The following is an 18,581-nucleotide window of genomic DNA, read 5'->3' on the forward strand; positions in this document are numbered from 1 at the left end:
TAATGAGCAGCTTTCTTCTTCTACAGAAGTCCAGAAGCAGGTGTGTCTGTTTCTAAATAAATATAAAACAAACATTGAAAAGACACATGTAATTAAGGGCTTTATATTGTAGAGGTGTGCTTGAAATGCATCCTTGGCCTTGGCAACACTCAGTGAACGGCTGCACTGTACACAAACAAGCCCACACACGGCCTTTATAGCAATTCCCTTTAAAGGCCTCTCACAAGCCTGTTATTAACTACATCCACCTATAGCTTGGGCCATGGAAGCTGCAAAGCCCATGAGAGACACCCCACCGAGCCTAAAGGAGCTGCCTGCATTCTCTGGATATCTCACCTGAGCTGCACATGTAAAAAAATCTAAGAAAGTGGTGACTAGATGCGCGATCCTCACTAAAAGCATAAAAGGACAAATTTACAAGAATTAAATCAATTTCTTTTTATAGTGTCCTTCATGAGAGAATGGGTCAAAACACTGCACAAAAGGGAGAATGGCAGGGAAGATGATCAGAGAAGCAATTACACACTCAAGTTGCCTACGGAAAATAGGCAGCATGTTTTATAAGAAAAGAAGGAAGTAAAAGTAGGAAGAAAAAGACACCAGAACACTTGGTGCATTGAATTTGATACTTAAATGTCATATCATGATGGTCACCAAAGAAGGTATAGTAAAAAATAAAACCTTGTCAACCGATAAACTGGGGTTACTTTTTCAGCTCAGGATCTTCCTACAGCATAGTACCCGAGATACCAAAAACACAAAACAAATAAGATTCATGGGGAGGAGTGGCAAAAAAAGTGTATAACAAACAGTTAAAATGGACATTTTCATGCGAGCCCACCCTCACATAGACATGCCTGGATTCATCTAGATTCCATCCGGCTCAGTCCAGTTGTGAAGCACTGGAGCCTAAAGTGAAGGAGATCTGAGATAAGGGAAATTGTGTCCAGGCTAGTAACAAGACCACCAAGCAGTATGGTAGACAGTAGGTCAATGGACCTATTCTTGACCTTTTTTTTTTTTTTTTTAAATGCTCCACTAAATAGCAATTGACAAGTAAGATTGGGGTAAGTGGCCTACTGATGAGTAATGTTTAGCTGAGCAACATGTTCTTGTCAAAACATTTCCTGCATCTTTATGTCACAAAAGGTACAATCATTTACAGGTAGTAAGGGATGAAAATGGAGTAAGTGTAGAATGGAAAGGGAAAGCCACCATAGAAATAACTTACTTCCAAATCTGGTGGATATTTTTCTTTTCTGGTATTTAGCTAGCTTATGATGTAGGAGGCATTATGTAATTAACGCTCATATTAGGTTCAGGCTCAACTGAGATTGCCTGCTACTTTCCCCATACATAGCTCAACACAAGCTCTCATTCATTCATATGTACAGTACATACGCACACAAATACAGTGGAAGTTTTCATATTTTATTGTTGTACAACTCTGAATCACAGTAGATTTAATTTCGTCAAAAAATACTCAAAAAAAGTGGTCAAATTAATTAAAAAATATAAAAGAGAAAAACGTTGATCTCATAACTGTTCACCCTAGTTAATACAATACACCTAAATCCTCAATGGTGTAACCAATAGGCTTCAGTCACATAATTGATTACAAGGAGATCACCTGTCTAGGGCTTCATTTAACTGTAGTATAAATGCACCTGTACCTGGAAGGTCCAACTGCCAAGTCAGTATGGTGGCCTAACCTAAACAAAGAGGACAATAGAACACTCCTAGCAACTCTGTGAAAAACTGATTCAAAAGCATAAATCAGGATATGGAGACAAGAAAGTATCAAAGTCACTGAATATACTTTGGGGTTAAATTAAAACAATCATAAGAAATGGAAAGAGTATGGCCCAGCTGTAAATCTGCCTAGAGAAGGCCATCCACAAAAACTGAGGTGGACATGCAAGAAGACGACGATTATGAGAGGTTACCAGGAGACATACGAGATATCTAAAGGTGGTAAAAGCTACAGTGACTGAGATTCAAGAGACTGTGCAGACAACAACTGTTGTGTATGTACTTCATCAGTCGTAGCTTTATGGAAGAGAAGCAAAGAGACAAAACAAACAGAATATCTCAACAATAGTTTACCAAAAGGCAAATGAAGGCTGAAGACAGCTGAAAGAAAGTTAAATGGTTTGATGGGACAAAAATTGAGCTTTTGGATATCAGACAGATTCTTCTCTGTAGCAGGTGGTGACTTGAGAAAGTAGAGGGAAAAATGAATACAGGAAATTATGGGGAAATTACTGGAAAAAACAAGATGCAGACTAAAAGAAACTTGCACTTTGGGAGAAGATTCAGTTTCAAGCAAGACAATGACCCTAGGCATAAATCCAAAGCTACACGAGAATGTCTTAAAAACAGCAAAGTTAATGTCCTGGAGTGGCCTGACTTGAAAAAGGTTGTTCATTCACGATCTCCATGCGACCTGAAAGACCTTCAGCAGTTCTGCAAAGAAGAATGGGGAAAAGACAACAATGTGCTGATAGCTGACAGAGGGAGACTTGGGCACACAGAATTAAGACTTTCGTGGCTGTTAAAGGTGCATCTACTAAATGTTGACTTGATGTAGGGGAATACTTATGCAATCAAATATTTTGTGTTTTATATTTGTAATCAGTTTTGACCATTTTGCAGAAATCAGTTTTCACGTTGATAATAAGGTGTCTAATCTGTTGTGCAGTCTCAAAAAAGGCAAACTCAATCCGTTGTGCTTCAATGTGGAATATCAATAAAATGCGAAAAAAAATCTAAGGGTGAATGCTTTTTATAGGCATTGTATTTTTATATATATTCATAGGTCTGAATTGCAATTTGATTACTTGCATGGTTATCTACAAGGTAACACTTGTGGTTGGTTGGCCAGTCAGCAAACATCCACCATGTCATCTCAATTGCTGAGAAGCAGATAATAAATACACGATACAGTACCTGCCAAATAATACAAAGCATACACGACACGTGTTTTGCCCTAATTGGGGCTCATCAGGTGTACACATCTTTACTCATCATCAGGTTTATGCATTGAACCTCAGATGTCAGTGCTTCAGTCAAAGCCTCTGACGTTGTGCCATGACAGCTGGTTCATTTGGTGTGTACACCATACATATACATACACACACACACACTGGTAACACCATACTTGACATTTCGGCATATTGTCATTTAAAACAGAATGGCCTTTTTTATCCAAAATAACCTTTTAAGGCTTCCCTTAACCCTCATTTTCATTTACATTTTTTTAACACATACTTAAACACAAAGAGTTGGTCAATCAGATCATCTTCATTCATCTCATTTCATCTGACAGCACTGTATACCAAGTAAGAAAACTAAGGACTGTGGAAATGTGTAAGCGTCTTGCTTTGGTGAGGTTCACTAAATATTAACCGACGGAAGCTAACTTAACATTTTGGTATGCCTCTTACTAACATTGTTCTTTAAGAGTCTATCAAGGATGAAGACTAACTGTATTACAAACTGACAGTGACTATAGTAGTGCAAATACCTCAGTGCAGTGGCAAGTATCTGCTATGGTGTTGCCAAAGCAAGCTCGTGGCTTTAACAGTCAACAGCGAAATCAGAAAATCATTTACTCGCGGTATCACTTGCTGTAATTGCAGCACTCAGCTGTGAACATGTTGCACAATTTTCTTGTACACTTGACAAATTTCCATAACCATGGATGCCAGCTTCAGGCTAATTTCACTCCAATTCAATAATTTCCTCTCACAGTGAGATGTTCATTCACACATTCAGTAAAAAAATCCTGAGAATTCTGACAGTCTGCTGGCCGGATGGCCGAGTGTCTTTATCTGCCAGGTCCAGGCACCTCCGGGTGTCTCTGTGATGTCTAGTGTGCACAAAAGGGCATACGGTGTTAATAATTTTCTACTGCCTTATCAGAAGGACCTTATTAAACTCTTTATGCTGTCTGCAGTAATGCTAACTGCCATAGAGGTGATAATAAATGAACAATACAGAGTTTCTGGCGTTTATGTGGATAATACTCATTTCATATGTCTTTAAAAATACAGCTATGAAAGAAGGAATGGACAATTGCATTGCAAATACACATCATTTTCATGTGCAATTAGACAAAAATTCCCCCACCACCCCACGCTGCTTCCTCAACTTGATTTAAGCACTTAGCACTGTTCTGTTAGACTCAGCATGCGGTATCTTAAACAACAAACGGCAAATTGCATCATTCTTCGAAAACCAATAGGCTCATTTTACTAACATAAGCACATGAAAACAAGATGTCTCATTATTTACCATGTGTTTATCTCACTATTTAATAAAAGTCCATTCATATCTTTTGAGCTAAAAGTAGATCAGTTTGTCTACAGACTCCATACCTATCTAACTATCTGAGTCAAGGGTTTCCACAAAAGCGCACTCTGGGAAGATGCATGTCATCCTGTACTGATGAATCGCTGGAAGGTCACAGAGGCATCATAACTGAGATCTCCAGAGCATATAAAGCGGAGAGTTTACGTAAAAGAAAGACGGAATCTACATTTCATGATTCTTGGGGAGAGAGAGAGAGAGAGAGAGAGATAGCGTGCAGTTGTGCCTGGATTTTCTGGGAATTGTTTGATGGCTCCCAAACAGCAAATACAGCTGTGAATTTGCTCAGCTTTTCACTTAAAGTCAATGGGTCAGTAATTTTGGGACCAGCACCCAGCTGTCCCAGATGTGTACTCATTTTCAGCTCAAGATTCAGTCAACAAGCAGCGAATCACTGAGCAGTGTGCTCCCAGACGCATTTATTTGTACTCACTAGGGTCCAGAAAGCCAAACTGTACTTTACTGATATTTTTTTGATCTGTTGTATCGTCAGCAAACCACACATAAGTATTTTTTTTTTTTTTTTTATCGATTCAAAGGCAGTAGGTGATTTTTTGTGATTCCCCACAAGCCCCCTATTATTTAATTGCTTTTGGCAGGATGGAGACTGGGGGTAATTCTGTAAGCAGACCTATTGGGTTCTTTTTCTGGTATGTGCAGCAGAAGGAGCCACCCAGCCACCATAGCTTATTGTAAGGGTCACAGATTTAAACACGCCATTAACGAGAGCAATTAAGCAGACTTTAATAGCCGCAATGCCACCGGCAAATGCAGCAAGCCTCTCATTCCAAATCATTTAACAAAAATCATAATCATCTAAAAGCTGAACTGTCTTGATTTCTTTATTAAGAATAATTTAAAATATGTCAATCAAAAGTTATCAAACAGCACACACTCTACATGTGCAGTAGCATGTGTCAACAAAGAAGGCAGGCATCAGTGACTCTTGTGTAAAGAAAGCAGCCCATTGCTTCAGTCTCACATTACTACTCTGTCTGCTACTTAGAAATGCATTTCTAGTGTGGTACACCTGTGTCAGCATTTGCAAGTGGCACCATGTAGGAGCCAATACCTATGAATGCTTCACTATATAACATAGGATGGCGACACCTAATAACAGAAAAACAGTTATGCTTCTTTAGTGCAGTGTCTCGGCCATACTTTCTCTCGGCTTTCAAATTTACAAGGCTCAACAGCCCCCATTTGAGACTTCATTATTCATTTTAATATTTTTACTCCAAAAAATGCTAGAAAAAGCAGTATAAAAAAATTTGATAGGTACTCACCCCCTCCGCCACCCAGGAGACTTGAATTGGCTGGAAAGAGAAAAAACAAAAGCAACTGAGTAAACAGCAGAGAAGATGAACTCAAGTCATTAAGCAGACAGACAATCGACTTCCTGTGATAAATTATCTCAACTCCTGTAAAAGCAAGCCCCAGAAAGGCAGCTCCCCGAGCCTGTTTACACAGCAACACTGTTTCTTCTGAAAGTCTGATTTAGGAGACAGACTGTTTAGCTAAACTACCCCAGACAAAATGCCTATAAGGCGTTTGGCTAATAAAATGGGAAGCAACATTTCAGGCACAGGAAAGTCCTACTGTATGCTACCCTGTAACTCAGGTGAAAAAACAAAATGAAGTGAAGAAACTTACCTTGGTGCACCAAGATGGTTCCCTATTAAAACAGTTTATGGCCATAGCCAAGATGCCATATTTCAGTTCATTCATTTACTTACATTGTGCTCTTCTCAAATGTTAGGCTCAGTTGACATACACTGATCTATAAATATAAAGCACTAACCCAAAAATACAATACCACTTCACAAATGTATCCATGAGTACACAAATGTCCATGTCCCAACCTTTGTGGTGTCTTGACCCAGTTTTTCATATGTCAGTGTGTTCACGACCCACCAGGGGCAGAGGGGTTTGTGTGGAGTACCCCTCCATGAATTTAGCAGGATCATTTGAGTGGTTGGGAGGAGGTGGGGTTCTCAAACAATCACCAGGGCATTAGATGAATTAAGCAATGCTTTTTCTCCTGGGTGAAAGGAGCACAAACTTCAGATCAAGGGTTGAGGAGGTTGTCCAGGATTGGCCAGGAGCCACCTGCAAGTTTGCTGTGGTGAATCAAACACAATTGCCAAAGCGGTGAGTGGGGAGGGGGTTTCTTCAGGGGTTAGCCAGAGGTCACCTGCAATGCTGCCGTAACCTGTAGTTTGGGAAACGCTGATCTAGGTAATCAAATAATAATAAAGCAACACATTGTAGCCTGCAGCTGGGGCCCTTACCTGGCCGGGACGCCGTCACACTGGGAGAACTGGGGGAGCAAACATGGCCAGAGCATTACCTCCCCCGGGACGCTAGATGACAACCCCCCTGGGTTGCAGCGATGCCTCGGACTCCCACAGGGCTTCATGGGAGTTGGAGTTTGGTGCAGCCATGTTGGGATCCGCGGGCACCGCCAAGGGGTGCTACAGCAGGAGTTTCAGAGCTCTTATGGGCGGTCCTTCCACCACACCTGGAAGTACAGCCAGAAATGGGCAATCAAGCACCTGGAGCACTTCCGGGTGCCTTATAAAAGGAGCCAGCAGCCTCTACTCGAAAAGCCAGAGTTGGGAGGAGGACGACGAAGCTTGGCCAGAGTAGTGAAAGAGAGAAGGAAGAGAACTGTTTTCTGCTTGTGCTGGACTGTGTTGAGCTTGTGGGAACAAGAAAGGTGTTGCCCACAAGGAAAAAAGAAAATAAAAATCGGTGTGTGTCTTGAACTTGTGTCCCACACTTGTCTGTGTCAGGTTCAGCAGGCAGTTCAAGCCTGGGTGGTCCACAACATGTAAAATTCAACCAATCTTGTTTTTAAATTTTTAATGAGGCAAAAATTAATTTAATTAAAATATAGCCAACTGGTAACAGACCAGAAGAAAACAAAAACTGTAGCTAATACAGCTTGTGGAGAAAATAAATTAATTCCTTCATTGGAGGTATCTGGAAAGGTACATGGGACAGGCTAAAGATTAGGCTAGTCCATTTAGAACTTCAATTTGAGACCATTCATCACTGTAGTGTGCAGGTCGGCCTCTCCAAAAAAAAAAAAAAAAAAAATTTTGAATAATTAATTAATAAAATAATGCATTGGCTGGCTTGTTTTACATAGGCGCACTAGCGCAGCTGTGGGGAGTTGGTGAAGTAATTGGGGTGAGACACACCTGCACGTGAGGGTGTGGTGTTTCTCAATTGCTTTATCAACTTCCTGCGGTACGTGAGCCTTAAGAACGAGCTGGCGGAAGAGAAATGGGACAAGAGAAGAGATACAAAAGAGGACTGCAGGTTACCGAGACAGAGAAAAAGGAAGGAGCAGGAGTGAGGCAGTGCTCAGAGAGAGAAGCAGACAGACAGGAATGGTGCCCGAGGAGGTAGCGTGTGGCCAGCGCACAGGAGGGAGCACAGGGATCACTCCTGTTGGGCAACCAGGGAGCAGGAGTGATGGTTACACTTAGAAGTATCATCTCAATGGGTGAAGCCTGCTATTGGTAGCGGTGGGAGGACAGTGCACTTTCATCGGGTGGAACCTGAGAAGGCACGTGAGCAGGGTCTGGTGGCTCTCAGTGGAATGCCAGGTGTCGGGTTGTGGGGACATCGGCCAGGACTGATGAATGTCTGTGCCAGTTAGGGGATGTCTCTTCATGCTGCGCGGTCTAAGTAGGATAAGCTGGAGAGGCTTCGGTTTTTAAAGGGAAGCACCGGGGATTCAGAATTTTTAAGACGTTTTTATAGATTTATTTATTTGATCATTTTAACCTCCACTAACACTTGGACATTTTTATGGATTATTTATTTATTAACCTTTGAGCACAGCACTTTTTATAAACTTTTTTTTGTTGAGTTTTTAGTAAAAGCACTTGCACTTTTCACCATCATTCACCTTGTTTGGTGTGTTTGTCCTCATCTGCCACGCCTATCTCAGTTATGTTACTGAGGGTGTCGGGTTCAAGATGCTCCAAAAAGGGAAGAGAGAGCAAGGAGCTGACCTGCACTATCACATACAAGTCCAATGGAGGAGCCACAGGCACTTGGCAAATTGTCACAAAGGCCATTATTTCTGCTACCAGTAAGACACAACATAGGTTACTCAGCAAGGAAAAGTTAAATAATGGTGCCAGGGAATAATACTGAGCACCCTGCCCAAAACCAAAAAAGGACTGTCAAGTATTGATAGCCACATTGACCTGATGAACTAAAGATGAGCAAGAAAGACCTTGAAGAAAATGCACAGACTGTGAGCCTGCAATCTTCAATGTGAAACAACAGAAAATAATAAATAAAGTGACTTGGGAACATTACAAAACCTTTATAATGAAATCTTTATTATATGCTAAAGAAAGAGTGATGATCACATAAGTGATGAGTGATGACACCCGATCAAAACTAATAAAGAATATATTGTTATTATGTAACTCTTGAAAAATGGCTGAGATTATTCAGGAATATTACATTATCAAGTAACACATAGAAGATGAAAACTGACAGAAACTCTCAAAGAATACATCCTCACTGTGTGACAGAGGTAGGGTGAAAGGATATGTCAGTGTCACGTAATGGATGGAAACTCTGAAACATTACAAATGTAAATTTATCATAGAAACGATGAAATGTGTTTGAAATCACTAAAGAATAGATTATCATCAGCTAAATGAAAATTGTAAGGCAATGTTTTATGAACACAATCAATAAAAGATGAAAAATGATCAAAAGACTGAAAGAATTTATTACTCTTCTGTTAACATTTAAAATAAAATGTTAAAAGAAAAGAAGTTGGCCATGGTGGTTTATCCTTGCCTTGTGGTTATGGAGGAAGCTAGAGTGTGTGGGAATTCACTACGCCTCACCCACTCTGGGCCTAAAAGTCAATAAATAAAAGACACAGTTTAGAGAAAGAGATGCACCATTATATGAAACCTGTGAAAAATGCATGTTTCTTTAGGTTTTCCGGCAATGACAAAAAGTCTTGCTAGATCTGATAAGATTTTCTCCTGTAGCTCAGCTGTCACTACTGCCATTTAATAAACTATACTGAATCTGAATTTGTGCTGATCAACCATCTGAGATGCTAAATGCTTTTGACTGTGTCTCCCTCTATTGTCCTACACATCTTGCCTTTTTTGTAGCTAGCTTTTAAAACCTAGTGCATAACCTCTCTCGGATCATCATGAATAATTTGACTATCTTCACTGCAAAGTACAGTCATCTGCATTTGGACTCCCTGGTTAGATGAGCTCGGACTGACAACCTGTGTACTTGCCTTGGTGTTACCGTTGAGTAAAATCCAAGGGAAGTTCTGATGGATAACATGCATTTTATTCATTACTGTGCTAATTATTATTTTTATGTTAAACCTCTGTTTTTTAATTTACTGTATGTATTGCTCGATTTATAACTGGCAAGTGTTAAAAATGAATTCCATTGTTCTCGTGAAATAAACCTATAAAGCATCTAAACTTAATAACTGCAACTCAAAATTACCGGTAGTCTGCTTTGACTGAGTGTGGGTGTATGTGTGCCTGAGCATGCCTTGTGATACACATCGATTAACCAATACGAGGTGAAAATCTTTTAAGAAATTAAAATATCTTCATGACTGAAGACTACAACTGGTAAAAAAAAATGTAGCACTATGGTTAACAAGTAATAAAAAAGACAATTATCATAAATTGTTAAACACAATTATCATATAACTGACCAAAACTGTACACTGAAGATTCGATGTAACACAGGAAATTGTTTCATAGTATAAATTAAGCTGACAGAGAATGCTTTCTGAATCCTTACTGTAACATTTTATCTGTAAATGACACAGAAATACTGTGGTCTACAGTACACAGCATATGTTCAGGTAGACATTGGACCAGGCTTCAAAATGTTAAGTAATATTTTTATTGTAGGTTAAAAATGCATTAAACAACATCCATGATAAAGAAACAAATTACCAAAATATTAAACCAAAAAATGAAGATTATATTTTCTTAATGTGTGTGCGTACGTGCGTACATAAATTATTACTCTTCCCTTTTGTATTTTTTTATTTAACTGAATAGGCAGGTATTACAAGAAGAGCAACCGCAAAAATCATAGTGAAAAATGTGGATTAACAGAGAGGTGGGTTTGAATTTGGATGTTGTTTTAAAGTAAACTCTTTTGCATATAGTAGGCCACAGCAAGCCTTTTCTTTTGTGATGCCTCACGGTCTTCTCCTTAATATAACAACTATGTAATGTGACCTGATGGCAGACGCACACATGCAGAGGACACTTGATCCCTGTTGAATGATATATTTTTATATTTTCTAGTCTTACAGTAAAATGGTCCCGGGAGGCAATGCATCTAACTGATCAAGCACAATGTGCTATAAAATGCAGGACAGAATGGGCCCTGTTTAATCACAAAGTATTAATAATAAACCAAAGAACTGTAACTGAGACAATATTGCAATGAAAAGCACAGACAAGAGTTAAAAAGAAAGCCTCCATCTGTGGGGGAAAATGTTTCAATTTCTATTTGGGAGGATAATTATAAAGAAAGGTAACTGGAAATGCATCATCACACTGCCATGAAAGTTTTATGGCAGGTGCACAATACAGATTCATATATCGGTATACAGAAGCAATTCATAATTCACTGACTCGCGAATTGCAGCTAGCAAGGCCTGCTGTCACTTCTCCATACATCCTACCAGTCAAAGAGTATTGAAGAGTATCGAAGACAATCTAAGATACGAATAATACAGTTAGAATCTGCCATTATGCAGGCCTAACAAACAGCCTTAACACATAGGCTCCAATACCAACACATAGCTCCCATACAAGTGTAACACATTTCACAAAACAAAATGCTTGTAATAATACTAAGGTACAAATTAACTGGTTAGTTTGATGGGCACAAATCAAAATTCCTGGATGTAGTTACATTCAAATTACTATAAGTGGTTAAAGATAAAAAATTACACATAAAAATATCACAAAAAATGAAATCATCTCCTTAATGAAATATTTAAAAGGCACCATTATTACGAGAAAAGTGAGCCAAAAGAAGTGCCTGAAAAGTTTGTAGGGGGTATTTGGTGCATAATGCCAATCTGATAGTCTCAAGTCCTATCCACCAAAATCCCTGGCCTTTCCCACCACCACTGTACCAATGGAGTTTTAGTGTAACATTTCCAAAATGGATCTAAAGATATGCTGCTTCATCCTCCTACCATCGTAACACCGTACAACACCGAGGCTGCCACTGCAGAAAAAATGCATTACTTGTAAACCATCAGAAGAAGATGCTCACAGTGAAGAGGCACTGCATATGATCAAGGTTTCAAGCAGTTCTATTACCTCATGCACAATGACTCACATAGTTAAAATATGAAAGAAATTGTACACAAAGCTTCTTTCTACACCCCTGGCTCCTTGTGGGACTCTATGCGAGCCAATTTACTTGTCACAGAAAGCTGTGTTAACTCTTTCAGGGCTGATGTCGACTTTTGTCGAAATTCAGGGGTAGACAATGGTAATCGGCTTTAAACTGTGAGAAAACACGCCCTTATGTTTTAGTTCGACTCTCTTTGCTAGAAGGAAAGTCAAGTAGCATCGCTGATTTAACCTCGATTCCCTGGGCATGCATGAGTAGAGAAGAGCAAAAAGCCTCTAAAATGGCATCGACATCTGGTGAGAGACTAAAGCAAATGTGCAAATTAAAATACTCCATGGATGTTTTACGTATTATCACTGACTTGGAATTTGATGCTCTGGAGATCAAAAACGAAAGTGAGGTACCAGCATTGGCTGATCGTGGTGCTGATGCGCCCACAGCAGCATTCGCCTGGGTGACAAGAGATACAAACCATATTGTGTCACAATGCAACTAACACCACTGCACACCTGCTGTTCGAAGACAGCCAGGTAACCGGCCCATCGTGCATTCCTGCAGGCCATCAAAGCGCCCCTGAGCAGCCACTGCTGCCAGAGATGACGAACTTGCACCAACAGCTGCACAGTTTTATGTTGATTTATGTATGAAACCATTGCTTTGTGTGCTTTTCAGAAAACTGGGTTTTTTGGAAAAAATATTCAGCCCTCAAAGAGTTAAAAAGATGCAAACACATCTGCTGTACCTTTCAAGCATATTAGGGTGGTGTTGGCTATAGAAAGGCACTATGCAAAAGGCAGTGGCGGCTGGTGAAAATGTTTTGAGGTGGGGCTGTGGTACAGCAAACAATTTCTCAAACAATTCTTCACAAATCAAAGCAATATGATTTATTGCAATGCAGACAAAGTTAAAGAACATTATTAAATCATGTCTGATCAATTATTTCAGTATATATATATATATATATTACTCTTCCCAAAATGGCTAGTTTGACGGAATTATCCATGTGTGTCCTGGTGTTCTCATGTTTTCTTACTTTCTCGGACAGGTGCTTCATATCTCTCACTCCCGTAACTGTCCAAGCAGGATCTGTCCCAGTTGCTTTAAACAACAAGCACGGGAAACAAAATAAGGCATTAGCAGAAACGCATCCACATAGCCAGGCCTTTTTGGTGTACCAACTGGAAGAGTAGCCGGCGTGTACTTCTTCCCTTTTTACTTATCTGCTGTCTGATTAAGAGGTTAGGCTGATCTGGACCCAGCTCCTTTACCTTCAGTTTTTCTGCCAAAGTTCTCTTCTCAAACGGATATTGGAGTAGAGATTGAACAGAGTTGGGTTCGTGTCGGAATTAACAACACCTGAGTCCACCATTGTCACGTAATGTTAATTGAAAATTGCGCCACTACAGACCATCCTTGATTTTAGCTGCTTGGGGCGACAGAAAAATCGCCCATTTCAGTTAAGATTTGAGGACGCTGATTGGCTAAATTTTATGTCACATCTTGAATATATTTATATCTTGAATCAGCATTTGACTAAATTCTACAAAGACCCGCCTCCTTTGGGCGATATCTCGATCGCCCCTCAGCTGAAATTGAGACGTGCTGACAGGCAGAGAAGTTATATGGTGATGGTGAAAACATTTATTTTTACAGAAGATTTTCTAATATATCACATCATATAATTATACATTTAAATAATTTATATAATTATTATTTTGTGTGTGTGTGGTTCAGGGAGGGCGGCGCCCTAGCGCCCTCTATTGGCCAGCCGCCACTGGCAAAAGGTCAAACCCGTGCCACTGTTGGACTCTGAGCGAGTCACTTCTCCTGCTATTAATCTCACTCTTTAAATATGGAAACAACTGTGTTACTCCAAGAAAGCATCTCAGAATGTTACTCTGTTCACTCCAGAAAAGTGCTTTATAAAATAAACACAGGGAACTCCAGTTTCTATATTACACTAGCAAAATACGCGCGCTTCGCAGCGGAGAAGTAGTGTGTTAAAGAAGTAATGAAAAAGAAAAGGAAACATTTTAATAATAACGTAACATGATTGACATTGTCATGAGTGTTGCTGTCATATATATATATATATATATATATATATATATATATACATATATATATATATATACACACACAAACATATATATATATATATATACTTATACACACATATACAGTATATATACATCCACATATATATATATACACATATATATGCATACATATGTATATATGTGTGTGTGTATATATATATATATATATATGATATATGTATATGTATTGTCACGCACGCGCGAGTAGGAGGCCGCGGATTGATTCGATAGCACCTGGGAAACCATTACGCCAGGGAATGGCGGGTATTAACTTTCTCCCTCTGCTTCCTCATAGAAATAAAGACCTTCCTGCACCATAGGCCTGGATTGACCGCAGTGCGATACTTCCGCCCTTCCTCCGCCATCTTGCCCTGACGTCATCCTTCCCATCCTCCCTTGCGGTCCTTCCCGGCATCCCTCCACTTCCGGCTCCTCCCCAATAAAATGGCGCGACGCCAGGAGTCGGCGTCGCGCATTATGAACTGTTTGTTTATAATTTTGACCAGTTTTTTGTTGTGATTTACAATATACGGGGCCGGAAAACCCCAACCCTTGCTACTGTCTCCTCGGTCCTTTACAAGTGGCGTAGTCGGCAGGATAGAGAGATCCCGGAATGACGGAGGGACAGGACCTCAACACGGTGCTGCAGGCCATGAATGACCAGCTCCAGGCGCTGCAGCTTGCGCAAGCCGCCACCACCCGGGAGCTGGAGGCCACGAAGGCCAGGTTAGTGGAAGCCCAACGGGCGAGACCAGACCCGCCCAGGCAGCCGCCTCCTCCTTTGGTTCCGATGGGCCCTTCGGAGGACGTCGATGCTACCTGGGCATGTTTGAGAGGACGGCCACCCGGAACGAGTGGCAGCGGTCCGAGTGGGCGTCCATCCTGGCGCCATACCTGAAGGGACCCGCGCTGCGGGCCTATTATGACCTCCCTGAGGAGGAGGCCGCTAATTACGACCTCCTCAAGCCCGAAATATTGGCCCGCTTCGGCATTAGCCCGGGCCAGCAGGCGGCCGAATGGCGGAACTGGGTCTTTGACCCTGAAAAGCCCGCTCGCGCCCAGGCGTTCGAGTTCTGGGGCAAGATGGGCGCTGGCTAAGGCCAGAAGGTCCCGACGGGCGGAAAGTGGTCGAGCGGGTGGCCTGTGAAGGCCTGGTCAATGCGATGCCCAGTTCCCTCGCCCAGCAGGTCCGGGGACACGCCTACCAGAACATGTCGGGCCTCCTCGACGTCCTGGAGCGTCAGTTGGCGGTCCTCCGACTTGGGGGGTCAGAAAAGCCTGCTCGCGGGAACCGGCAGGGACGGGCGGCCACCCCCGAGCCCCCTCGACGCGCTGCAGAAGCGCCAGCCAGAGCCAGAGAGAGGCGGGTCCGCCGCGCTGTTTCAAGTGTGGCGAGACCGGTCACCTGCTGCCAAACTGCCCCATCACATCGCCCCGGAGCCTATGGACTGCAGCTGGACGTCATCGGAGAGGTATTGTACCCCGCCGCATCCCTTGGCGAGTCGAATCGGGAGTGGTGTTGCTAAATGGGCACGCCGTGGTGGCTTTGTTTGATTCCGCAGCAACATTACCATTGTTGCTCGCCGTTTTGTCTTACCGCAACAGTGGTTAAAACAGCATTTGTTGGTCACCTGTGTGCATGGGGGGACTAGGTCATATCGTTCCGCTCACTGCTATGTCACCTGGAAGGGGGAACCAATCCAAATGACGGTCGCTGTGTTACCTGACCCCCTTCCCAGTGATTTGGGACAAGACTGGTCTAAAAGAATCAGCGGTAAGCCATTCGCTCCCGGGCCTCGTTGGATCTTGTTATGAGGGGAAAAGGCACCCCTCCGCGGCCTCCACGCCGTGCACAAGGGCAGGCCCTATGGGCGCTGGTGTCTCGGGGACCTTTCGTGGCTACGGACCTTGACCCGGAAGATTCCGCGGAGAAGGGACTAGCCAGGGAACTCTTCCCGGCCCAGGCCCCAAGACCCTCGGCGGCCTGGACCATCAATTTCGGTCCACGCCGGCCTCCTTTAAGAGGGAGCAGTGGAATGATGACTCCCCGCGCTTTGCCGGAATGCGTCGTTCTGCCTAACAGCTCAACAGCGGACGGATCCACACCGGGAACCCTTCTTTGTCCTTGAGAATGATCTGTTGTACCGAGTGGCTACCCATGAGGGCGGTCGCGGAAGTTGTTGCTAATTCAGCGTACCTTCCGGGCGGGAGATATGCGAGTTGGCACATGCTCACCTCCTAGGCCCACCTCGGGGCGAAAAACACTGGAGAGGATTAAGCTCGCTTTTACTGGCCTGGGATCAATGAGGAGGTCCGCGGTTCTGTCAATCCTGTCCGGAGTGCCAGACCCGCCAGATTCCTAGGAGGGACCGTGCTCCTCTAGTCCCTATTCCCTCGTGGACATCCCTTTGAAAGGATAGGGGTCGATTTGGTGGGACCCTGGAGCCCTCAACCCGTGGCCACAAGTATATCCTAGTCATGGTGGACTATGCCACCCGGTACCCAGAGGCGGTTCCCCTGCGCCCGCTAATACTAAAAGCATCGCGACGGAACTGGTTAATTTGTTTTCACGCGTGGGCATACCCAAGGAGGTCCTCACGGACCAGGGTACGCCTTCACTTCGGATACGTTCAAGGAGGTAGCCAAATTACTGCAGATAAAGCACCTGAAAGCGTCAGTCTATCACCCGCAAACTGGCGGGTTGGTGAGCGATTTAATCAGGCGCTTAAGCAGATGCTCCGCAAGGTAGTCAGCGGGACGGCAGGAACTGGGACCAGCTCCTCCCGCTGTGCTTTTGCCTACGGGAGGTACCCCAGGCCTCTACAGGCTTCTCCCCATTTGAATTACTATACGGGCGACAACCCGGGGAATCCTCGACATCCTAAAAGAAGGCTGGGAGGCCGAGGCTCTTCCCTCCTCTAACATTTTGAGTACGAGCGCAACTGCGCCGACCGACTCACAAAGATCAGGCCCCTCCTAAAAGAGCGTGACTCGTGCGCAAGCAGCGCAGGCCGGTGTTACAACCGCAACTCCGTCCTCAGGGAGTTCCGCCCGGGGACGAGTTATGGTGCTCGTCCCGACCTCCCACTTTCGAAGCTGCTCGCTCACTGGCAAGGGCCTTACGAGGTTAAGGAGAGAAAGGACTCGTCGACTATTTGGTGAAACAGCCCAATCGTCGACCGAAAGAAGGATCTATCATGTCAACCTGTTAAAGCCCTGAGAGATAGAGAGGAGCTCCCAGCTCCGTAGGTCACTCTCCCTTTCGCAAGCACAACTGCCCTTAACCTCGGCGAAGAGCTGACCCCAAGCAGCGGCAGGAGTTAGCCCAAACACTCCGAGCCATCCCGAGGTAGTGAGCGAGTCACCCGGCGGACCGCTGATTGAGCACGATATAGTCACGGAGCCCGGGTAATCGTCCGGGAGAGGCCCTACCGACTCCCGGAGGCAAAACGCGCAGAGGTCGAACTGGAGGTGAAACGTATGTTGGACATGGACATAATTGAAGAGAGCCATAGTCCCTGGTCCAGCCCTATTGTCCTCGTCTCCAAGCCAGGCGGCTCCTGGAGGTTCTGTAATGACTTTAGACGTCTGAATCAGATCTCCAAGTTCGATGCCTACCCCATGCCCCGCATTGACGACCTCCTTGAGCGGCTGGAGTGCGGCTCGGTATCTGACTACCCTTGACATGACAAAGGGTATTGGCAAATTCCTTTAACGGCATCCGCAAAGGAGAAAACGGCCTTTAGCACCCCTAGCGGGCACTGGCAGTACAAGGTCCTCCCATTTGGGCTGCACGGGCCCCGCGACCTTCCAACGCCTGGTAGATAGAGTGCTGAAGCCCCACCAGTCCTATAGCGCCCCTACCTGGATGACGTTGTCATCTATTCCGCACCTGGGAGGAGCATCTACTGCAGGTCGCAGCTGTCCTCCTAACACTGGCTAAAGCCGCCTCCGCATAAACCCCGGAAGTGTTTTTGGATTAAAGGAGGCCAAATATTTAGGCTACCTCGTGGGACAAGGACAGGTGCGCCACAGAGCTCCAAAGTTAAAGACATCTTAGAATGGCCCGTCCGAGTACCAAGAAACAGGTGCAGGCTTTCTTGGGGCTTGCGGGTTACTACCGCCGGTTTGTTCCTCGTTTCTCGAAGAGCAGCACCCTTGACTGACCTGACAAAAAGGGCTCCCCTATACGTGGTGTGGACCGACAAAGCAGAACAGCGTTCAGTGACCTAAAGAAGGCCCTAACGCCGGCACCTGTGTTACGGACGCCCGATTTTGGGCTCCCGTTTATTCTCCAGACCGACGCCGGACACAGGCCTGGGTGCGTGCTGAGCCAAAGCGTCGATGGTGTCGAGCACCCTGTGATGTACCTTAGCGGAAACTGATGGACGGGAGACGGTGCACGCTGCAGTGGAGAGGAGGCCTTGGCCATTAAGTGGGCAGTGACCCACCTCCGTTACTACCTGCTGGGTCGCGAATTCGCTCTGGTGACTGATCACGCTGCACTTCAGTGGATGTCCCTACACAAAGAGTGAATCCGCGGGTCACCAGGTGGTTCCTGGACTTACAGCCGTATAAGTTCACTGTCACTTATCGGCGGGGCACCCTTCAGGCCAATGCCGATGCCCTCTCTCGTATTCACGACCTCTCGGTTAGGTCCGCCCGACCTGACGGTCCTGGGCTAAGGGGGGGATCGTG

At 44.0% G+C, this 18,581-nt stretch overlaps 1 protein-coding gene across 3 annotated transcripts in view; it reads right to left on the minus strand.

The window, feature by feature from the left end:
• The window catches only part of macrod2 (mono-ADP ribosylhydrolase 2), a 1,287,980-nt gene that overhangs the window by 897,759 nt on the left and 371,640 nt on the right, over positions 1–18,581 (minus strand). For all 3 annotated transcript variants that reach the window (XM_039739038.1, XM_039739039.1, XM_039739037.1), the window contains exon 4: positions 5,658–5,687. In XM_039739038.1, the coding sequence (XP_039594972.1) occupies positions 5,658–5,687 (30 nt within the window). The remainder of the gene's footprint in view (positions 1–5,657; positions 5,688–18,581) is intronic.

Source organism: Polypterus senegalus, chromosome 16 (assembly GCF_016835505.1).
Source record: "Polypterus senegalus isolate Bchr_013 chromosome 16, ASM1683550v1, whole genome shotgun sequence".
NCBI lineage: Eukaryota > Metazoa > Chordata > Cladistia > Polypteriformes > Polypteridae > Polypterus > Polypterus senegalus.